This window comes from Anabrus simplex, chromosome 1 (genome assembly GCF_040414725.1).
Source record: "Anabrus simplex isolate iqAnaSimp1 chromosome 1, ASM4041472v1, whole genome shotgun sequence".
In the NCBI taxonomy this organism is placed as follows: Eukaryota; Metazoa; Arthropoda; class Insecta; order Orthoptera; family Tettigoniidae; genus Anabrus; species Anabrus simplex.
This window is the reverse complement of record NC_090265.1, coordinates 660,364,321-660,374,141: the sequence shown is the minus strand read 5'-3', so window position 1 is coordinate 660,374,141 and position 9,821 is coordinate 660,364,321. Positions and strand designations below refer to the sequence as shown.

At 38.7% G+C, this 9,821-nt stretch overlaps 1 protein-coding gene across 3 annotated transcripts in view; it reads right to left on the bottom strand.

The window, feature by feature from the left end:
• Positions 1 to 6,845: 6,845 nt before the first annotated feature.
• Sec24AB (Protein transport protein Sec24AB) overlaps positions 6,846 to 9,821 on the bottom strand; it is a 201,776-nt gene continuing 198,800 nt past the window's right edge. For all 3 annotated transcript variants that reach the window (XM_067135817.2, XM_067135818.2, XM_067135819.2), the window contains exon 20: positions 6,846 to 8,595. In XM_067135817.2, the coding sequence (XP_066991918.2) occupies positions 8,484 to 8,595 (112 nt within the window). In that variant the 3' untranslated portion in view covers positions 6,846 to 8,483. The remainder of the gene's footprint in view (positions 8,596 to 9,821) is intronic.

Below are 9,821 nucleotides of genomic sequence, written 5' to 3'. Positions count from 1 at the left end.
CATATTTTCACTGAAGCTGGTAAATTACATAAGTAATATTCAATATCGGCAACATTACCTGTATGAAGTCGCAGTAGGCATCTTCATGCACAATTTAAAGATTTTTCCGGACTAAGGCTTGGAGTGGTACCGTACTTTTTGTGTTCTTGCCAACGCAATATCAAATACCGTAATAGAGGTCTTACGAACTTGGTCAGGATAATATAACTAACAGTTTGCTTATGTTCTTTGACCTCACACTGTAACAAAACACATTCGGAAAGGGTGTTTTTTTTTTTGCTATTTGTTTTACGTCGCACTGACACAGACAGGTCTTATGGCGACGATGGGATAGGAAAGGCCTAGGAATGGGAAGGAAGCAGCCGTGGCCTTAATTAAGGTACAGCCCCAGCATTTGCCAGGTGTGAAAATGAGAAACCACGGAAAACCATCTTTAGGGCTGCCGACAGTGGGGTTCGAACCCACTATCTCCCGGATGGAAGCTCACAGCTGCACGCTCCTAACCGCATGGCCAACTCGCCCGGTATTCTGAAAGGGAAGACGTCGCAAGTCCTCGCATTACACTCGTACGTTCGAAAGACTTCGACAATAGAGCACAGCAGCTTAAGCGAACTCCTGCAGATGCTTCACCAGAGCAACAAAACAAGGTTTCGGGTATCAAACTCCTCCCGGGTTTTGATGCATAATCAGTTCCATTTAGCGGTGTCTATGCAGTGAGATGGTTGCTGACACAAATGTCACACTCCATCCTCTCTTCAACAACACGAACCTAGTACCCGCAAATTAGGATCTGATTTCCTGTTTCTAGTTTGACTGGAATATTATAGTCTGGATATCTGAGGTTGTCCAAAATGTGATTGTCCGTCACAATTCTTATCACAAGGAATCCACTATCCTCCACGGCTTTAATCACCTTCTGGAAAAAAAAAATCCTCAGCCTGTTTCCAGTCATTCGACCGGGTCAGGAATGGAATAATTGAAGCTCCCATCTAGGAGCGAGGATATGAATTGTGTCGGCTGCCGAAGTCTGTCGCACTCCTCTGGGGCAATGATTAAGGAATGACAGATGAAATGAAATGATATTCGAGAGTGTTGCTGGAATGAAATATGACAAGAAAAACCGGAGTATTCGAAGAAAAACTTGTCTCGCCTCCGCTTTGTCCAGCACAATCTCAATGGAGTGACCGGGATTTGAACCACAGAACTCAGCGGTGAGAGGCCGGAGCCCTGCCGCCTGAGCCGCGGAGGCTCCATCACCTCCTGAAATAAAGTGAAAAGGAACAGATGCGGGAGTAATCTGAGGATATCCAATTACTTCCTTTATTAGGTCCTTGACTAGATAAAGCCGTCAGCCGCTTTTCTCTTAATTCCCTTCTAGACGGTATTTCATGGAGTCGTATCTTTTCTGGCTGCGAACCACCTTGCCGAGATTGGCAAAATAGTACACAACAGTTGAATATTTCGGGGAAAGAATCTGAAGTTTTAGTTCTACGAAAAATATACCTTGCACGAACGGAAAGAAACAAGTACCAACACCTTAAAATCACTTTTGAAATATCTATAAGCATAACATGATTAATTCATTTCACAGTTCTATACAAAATATCTATTGTACGAACGGAAGTGACCTGACACGTTTACTCAGGTTTTCACACACTTTCATACACCAATAACACAGTGCTACACCCACACTGACAGCGAAGATTGTGCGTCTACTGCTGCACTCTTACGGCGACTTGGAGAAATATTGGTAGTCGCGCCTTCCTGTGTTAAACTAGTGGCATAGAGCAGGCAGTATAAGAGGATCAAGACGGCGGTGCTTACTACAAACCAGTACAAAACAAAAGCATAAATACAAGCGAAATGGCAGTTCCCAGTAGCTCCGCTAGATAGCAGGAGCTCATACTTGAAATACTAAACTATGTACAGGGAGACATATCCAAATCACATAACGCCGTTAGAGTGTGTACGAGTCCTTTTCTATGAATCTCCAACACCTTCTGTGAACCGACTGCTTCCTTTCAAATATTTACTAGCTTTTGGCCTAGCATCATCAGTACAGGATCTAAACAACAAATAGCAATGTTTCCCATTTTCACCTCCAGACAAATACCAGGGCAGTTCCTATTCAGGGACCGCAGCTGATTTCTTCTACCTCTTTACCCAATTTAATTCACCTCATCTTCCTTAGCTCCTCAACTGAGGTTGGAGTCAGGAAGGGCATCCGGCCGTAAAACATGCTATATAATTTAATCTCGCCTCATCTCCGACCTCGTATCAGGAAACGGGATTAACGGGTAGACATACATTAGGGATATGCTCGGCTGAAGCCCGGAAGCGAGAGAGTCGACACCATTGACTCCGAACACCTGGGTCGGTTCGCATAAAGCCTCGCGACTCCAACCTAACCTGCGCTCATTTCGAAGCGTGGAAATTTCTACCTGTGGGATTTAAAAAGTGTTGTAGAATGAAGTGTCGTTAACGAAGACACGAGCGTAATGATATCGTTCAAATACGAGTCAAGTCTGAAAGTGTTGGCATAATACACCAAGGGTATTTAATTTCATGTCTTTATCTGTCAAGATCAGGAAGATGGTCAACAGATATCTATCGTTAATCATTATGAATTAAACATAGCTAAATACATTAAATCTAACATAGGTAAAGCTACGGATCGCCTACTAGTAGACTAAGACTCTGAACACCACCGGTAATTGGAAAACACCAGAAAGTACTATGCAGAAAATAGAAAAGTTTTTTTTTTTTTTTTTTTTTTTTTTTGCTAGTGGCTTTACGTCGCACCGACACACATGGGTCTTATGGCGACAATGGGAAGGGAAAGGTCTAGGAGTTGGAAGGAAGCGGCCGTGGCCTTAAGGTACAGCCCCAGCATTTTCCTGGTATGAAAATGGGAAACTACGGAAAACCATCTTCAGGCCTGCCGACAGTGAGATTCGAACCCACTATCTCCCGGATGCAAGCTCACAGCCGCGCCCCCTAACCGCACGGCCAACTCGCCCGGTATAGAAAAGTTTAAGTACCTTGGAGGATATGTAACATAAAGGAACAGGAGCAGCAATGGGATAAAAGAGAGGGTGAAAAAGATGAGGACTATCTACCTTATGACCAGAGAAGTGCACAACAAAAGAAACACATCAACAGGTGCAAAGTGCAGGCCTTACAAGGCAACAGTGACGAATGCTGTACTACGTGGCCGAGACGATTGCCCTAGGAAGGCATGGGCTAGAGCAACTGGAGAAAGAATGAAAAATTCTGAGAAAGATACTGGGACCAAAAAGAGGAGGTGAAAGATGGGAACAAAGATCAAGGATGAACGGTAGCTTAACATGAGGACGATCTCCAAAGACATAAGACTCAAAAGAGCAAGATTTGCTGTACCTGTAAACAGGATGGACATGGAGAGAATGACTAGAAGAGTATGAGAGACATTCGGTAGGACGACAGGAAAGACGGAAACTAAGTGGGCTGTCGAACTCTGGAAGGACTGGACTGAGATTGGGATCAAGATGGGACAGAGAACTGGAGAAATACACCAACCAATATGCCAGAGCTCAATGACAGAGAAATGTACAGGAATATAATAGAGAAGCACCAGTGGGGAAGACAAGAGAGAACGAAGAGATTCTGGGAAGAGAAGAAGAAAACCAAAACCATGACAAAGCTGCCCATGGTCCCACAAAGGTAATAATGAAAAAGAAGGAAAGAAGAAAGTCATGAAAAATTAACACAATTCTAACATAGATAAAACCATTAAAATAAACAGTGAATGAAGCCTGGACCAAACCCACCAGTGCTGATTCCCATAAATGCTGGTAGCCATACAGTGTCCAATAATTAAACCACGACAATGAACACCAAGTTCAGTTCACTGCGATGTAATAGCATAAGAGCATTTGGTGTTCCATTACACGGCTAGTATGAATCTCTTTGACCAGGTTTTGTTTCGAGAATAAAACAGCTAGCAGCATGGTCCAGCGTCTACATAAAACAGAGAAAAAAGTCCACTTGGCTTTCTTGATCTTCCATTTATATACAAGGATATCATAACAGTTATTGCCAATGGGTACAAGTATGCTGAAGAGTATTGGAAAATGGTTGGAACTCATGGAGTCCTTGTCCAATTTGGAATGAAAGCTATTGATGGTGCTTGCATGCATCGAGAGTGGAAGGTCTTTTCTGTGTGAGAGAACTAGAGTGGGAGACTGGACATTCAAAATGGTGGATTTATTGTCTTCTTCTATTTCCAGTCCCATAAATCAGTTCTGTAATTGTCTGTAAATTGACATTCACATGATGATCTGTAGGTATTAATGTCTCCACAGATGGAGTCAGCGCATTCACAATGTTGCTCCATACTTCTGGTGGGACACCTGTGCGTGGTGCACAGTACAAAGATGCAAATTTTGTACTCGGGTGGCATACCTACATGGGCAGCAGCCACTTGCATTGAAGGTGGGAGGTTATAGAATAATAGTTGAATCTGACAATCAATAGAGGGGTGAACAAGTATGGCAGCCCCTTCTCTACCATCAGGACAGTCAGCTTGTGTGGTACACAGTAATTCCTAAAAGTGTGTACGTTTTGACAGTGAAATCCATGTTTCAGAAATAAATCATATGCATACTTTCCATTCACGAGGTGAGTCACACCAGAAATATTGATAGAAGCTGAATTATATTTCTGAAGTGATCCAAAGATATAAAACAGCTGGATCCAAGTGGAGGGCCACTTATCAGTACGGATACAGTACATTCATTAGCAGTCTGTTGCTCAGCTAGCTGTTGCAAACTCAAGAGATTATAGAGGTGCTGGCGAAGAGAAAGATGTGAAGCACCTAGGGGGGGGTGCCCACAATTCACGTATGTTCAGAGTAAGTTGAATGATTTTTCTCTATCAACTGTTCACATTACAATGGCGATATCACTAAACATGAATCTTATTGAAGATGCCTGAAACTGATTTACAGTACAGCATCTGTTTTTTGTATGTCCTGACAGACGAATCGATCTGCAAGATATATATAGAAATGTTATTGAAGAATACACTTTTGCTACAAAATGGCAAAAGTTTGACATGTAAGACGTGAAGTTTCATCTACAACAGAGTATCCCTCAGATGTTTACAGACTAAAACTCCACAAAACAATTGAGCACTTAATTGTTAAGTTCAAAACAGTGAGAAATTCAATGATGAAAATTGTATATGGGAGATATTCAACCTACGCAGACCAACCTATGAAATATCTATGTGTACAATTAAATTGTTTCTATAATTCAATATATAACCACAAAACATTTCCTTTTAATTTCACAATCTAGCTTCCTGGTTAGTCCTTTCAATGTCCCATCCTTTTTACAGGACAGTTTTAAAATAAATGCAGTGAAATATGAATTATAAGTAAAGAACAGTTTAATATTATTTTAATCACATGTAAAAATAATGGATAAAAATAAAAATTCTAAGCAATGGCAGATACACAACTTATACAACATTAGTACTATCAATGATATCCTCCCAACAGGAGAGTGTGACAGGCAAGTGACTTAGCTGGTGCTTCTCTTACAGACAACAGTACAGAAGCAGAGGGAATGTTCTCTTTGGTTGGATTGAAAGAGCTGACCCTGAGTAATACTGTGGAATGACCACAGAGTAGATATGTATAGAGCCAGGGAGAAGAGCTCTTTCTTCATTCATCTGTTAAATATGTCCACATAATCTTTATTTTTCTCCATTTTGTCATTTCCCTTTGCCATATTTTTCTGTCTGCTTGTCATTTCTCAGTCCATTTCTTCTTTTGTCCTTTTACAGTGTCCTTTTACAGAAATTTTACTTCTCTGTTTGTATTTGATTTTCATTTTTTTTTTGTCATTTGTCAGGACTCGTAGGTATGTAATATGCCTTGCACATTATTTATTTAGCTTTTGTTAATATATTTTTGATTCATAGTAGATTCCAGACTCCAAGTTTTATCCTCCTGCTGACTTCCTTACCCAGCCTTGAATTATCCATTAATTCATTTCCTAAGTATTTAAAATTCTACACACCTCTCTTAATTTGTAATGCTATTTCTTTACCACTGGACAAGTTATCTGTGCAGTTTGGGTTGCAAAGCTGTGAGCTTGAATTCAGGAGATGGTGGGTTCGAACCCCACTGTCGGTAGCCTTGAAGATGATTTTCCATGGTTTCCCATTTCAACACTAGACAGATGCTGCGGCTGTATTTTAATTAAGACCACAATCGCTTCCTTTCCAACTCTATCCTCACCGTAAGACCTGTCTGAGTGACGTTCAAAAAATAAATAAAAAATCCTTCTCTCATTCTCCAATCTTCCTACTTCTTATATCAAACTGTTCTTGCACTTCTCTCTCTTACTTTTTAACATTGTATTCCTCAGATGTCCATTTCTGAAGGACCAACCTGTTGGAATCCCTGAAAGAACAAAGAACTGACACACTATGGAACATATGTGCATGTTGAGTTTTCAGCCCAAAGGCTGATTGAATTCCTAGCAGCTTCACTATAGTTGTACCAGACAGCCTAGGCATCACTGAAGGGGCATAGAATGGAGATGAAGGCAAGGCATGAAACCGTATCATCCTAGTCTAGCTTGCCATGTAACATGTATAAGTAATTTTGTAGGAATATGTTTTTAAATCTTCCATATTCAGTCTTCCAAAGGATGAAAAGAATTTAGCTCTTTATTTATCTCTTGAGAAATGGAACATATAAAAATGTAAATGATCAACTCACTAGGAATAATTTTATTGAACTGTTACCAGTGTCAAGAAGTCTGATGGAAGGGAAGGTTACACAAAGAAAGCAATTACAAATCGAAACAAACAGCATATCTTTTTATTCTATATACATTATAATAAAAAATATAATTCACGGCCCTCAAACCAACCACAAAAATGGTCAATCAATCTTAACAAAACACGAAACAGAAGTAATGAACCGACAAGGATGATTAACTGATATAGGAGTAAAGAAGTACAAGAACATGACAGGTAACATTAAGCTTGAATTAAAACAACACTCCTTAACTGAGACTCAAACCTGAAGCTTTCACATTCAGGTGCTCTACCATCTGCATTATTTTGGATCAAACAGTAGGATGACAGGTTCAAACCCTATCTAGTATTTGTGATTCTAATCCACACTTAACAGTTCCTTCATATTCCTTCAATCCTACTGAAGTTACCTGAATGTTACTGTGATTTTGATACAGAATGCAGAAAGACATACAGAGAATTTGAGAGGTGCAATGCACTGTACAATTTCAGGATAGGAACACAGGATCACGGAAACTTCACCATAGCACTATTTGCACCAGGTTTAAAGTTGTACTGTGAATGAAGTTTATGACTAGCCAAATGTATGTGCTCAATACATATGTACAACATACTTATGACTAGTCAAATAGCAAATAAATAATATTTTAAGTTAACACATGTAATGTCATAAACTGTGTAAAACCCTTTGTTCCCATTCTGAAAATACTTAAAATGGATGATGAATGAGGAAAATGAAGTTTTTCACACTCAAATTTTCTGTGCAATACTTTCTGTACCATTTACATTTAAATTCAGGGATTTTTTTCTAATGGTTTCACTACAATGGGCTAGATATGCAAAGTATCTGATAACCCTCTTCATGAACCTGCATGAATAACAAAGCTCGAATACAACAATTCTCTGATTTCACACTCATTCTTAAGTCAGTCTGTAGAGGTATAATGAAAGGAACATTATTTAGCATAATCTAAAACAATCCCATAATCTGATCAAACCCATCAAATCTCTAACACCAGCTCAGAAAAACAGAATTTTCAGGTTTTCTTCAAAACAAAGTATACAGTATTAAAACAATGATATGTGTTTTAACATGAGAGGGAACACTAGCATACAGGGCTTCAATGTCAATAAAATTCGACAGAAATAAAATGGTGGAAGTAGAGAGATATAAAAGATACTCACAGAGCCATAGCAAAACACACTACTTGTAAATCGGCAACAAGCAGTTTATACAAATAATATCAACTATGACTTACAGCATGCTTGTACTGCACATATTTGGCAATTCCTTACTTGTTCATCATATATTTTATATATTTACTTGAATCGTTCTTGGCTACAAAGTAAGACAAGAAAAATTATTTCATATATACCACAAAAGAAGAGAAAATTCCATAAACATTCAATTCTTGAGCTCATGAAGACCATGCTTTGCACTAGGCCTAAAATGGCAATGTTTATTATATACAACAGACAGATGAGAATATACCATGGGCTGTATAATATAAGCTCATGTTGAAGAAACAGTCTAACAAAAATAACACTCATAACTGCACTTTCATGGCCAAGTTTCATTCCCTATCAATGAATGTACAACAACCTTTCTCAAAGTTACACACCCAATAACAACCACTTTATAGTTTTTGTAACAGTTACACTTCACTAATTCACTTTACATTTGTCTTCAGGTGTTGCAAAAATTCATAATATGAGAAAGTCGATTCTGTTCTATCTTCTATTAGCCTTTCAGTAAACTTTGTACGGTGGTGACCATCGTCCCTGAAATTCACATACAATATTCATTTAGTATTTGAAATCTTGTGAATGAAAATAATATTTTTAAACAAGAAAATAAAAACACAGTTTCACAAGCAGATACAGAACCATAAATCCTGTTTCACTAGAATAATAATGATTGCATAATTATTAACAACTGCATAGTACAGCAGAACCCCAATTATGGACGAATGGCACCTCGGGTAACTGAAAACTTGTATAATACAGATGGCCGCAAACAGAAATTACACCACAGTCACTGCACCAACACCTAAGTCACTAGACATCTTTCTAATTGTTTCTCCCGGGTCCAACCATTTAATTGCTTCCACTTTCACTTCTAACGATACCACAACACACTTCCTTTTTCCATTCATTCGTATTACTCACTAAAATGCCATGTGAACAATACAAGAACATGTGCAATGTCAATGTTGGAAGCACACTGATAACAGAAAAGGGGTGCAGGTGGTGAAAAGACGGGCATGTCATATTCACTTCCTATCTCAGTAACAATCTCTGAGAATGAATAGCAAATGTTGGAGTTTAGCTGACAGACTTTAAAGTAGCCGTTGTATCTTGTACCTTTATTTTTTCATAAACTGCATTAGATAACTATGTAAGTACGCCATTTCTTCATAGTTAACACATATGTGGAAACTATTTGAAACTATTTCACAACTACCATTCCCATAATACTATACAGGTACTACCAACATTGTGTTTTGTACACTCGTCGAACAAAACCTCCGCAATTTTTTAAAGATCTTTATTTATGCGCTCAGTATTTATCTATCATTGTAGGAAGTACAAATAAATAAATGGAAAATCTTTTATGGATTATAAGAAAAGTAGTGTATTACATAAATTGAACAGATTAGCCTTAGTTAATCGAGGCTCTGATAATTGGGGTTCTACTGACCCTGCAACGGATGCATGTAGAAAAAACAAAGGGGGGAGAAGGAAGGAAGAAGAAACCCTACAGGAATTTTACAATATACTGTACAATGAAACTTTGTTAGTGCGTTCCTCATTAATACGTTTTTCCGCTTAACACGTCGTAAATTTGAAGTCCCAATTTTCATTGTATTAAATCTATATAAAAATACCTCACTTATCGAGTCGTGACTTTTTGCTATCACCGCTTAGTACGATCACATTTTTTTCTAGCCCTGAAAATGTTATCTGTCATCCCTTGTGAAAGAAACGTAATTTCTCGGGTAAGAGCC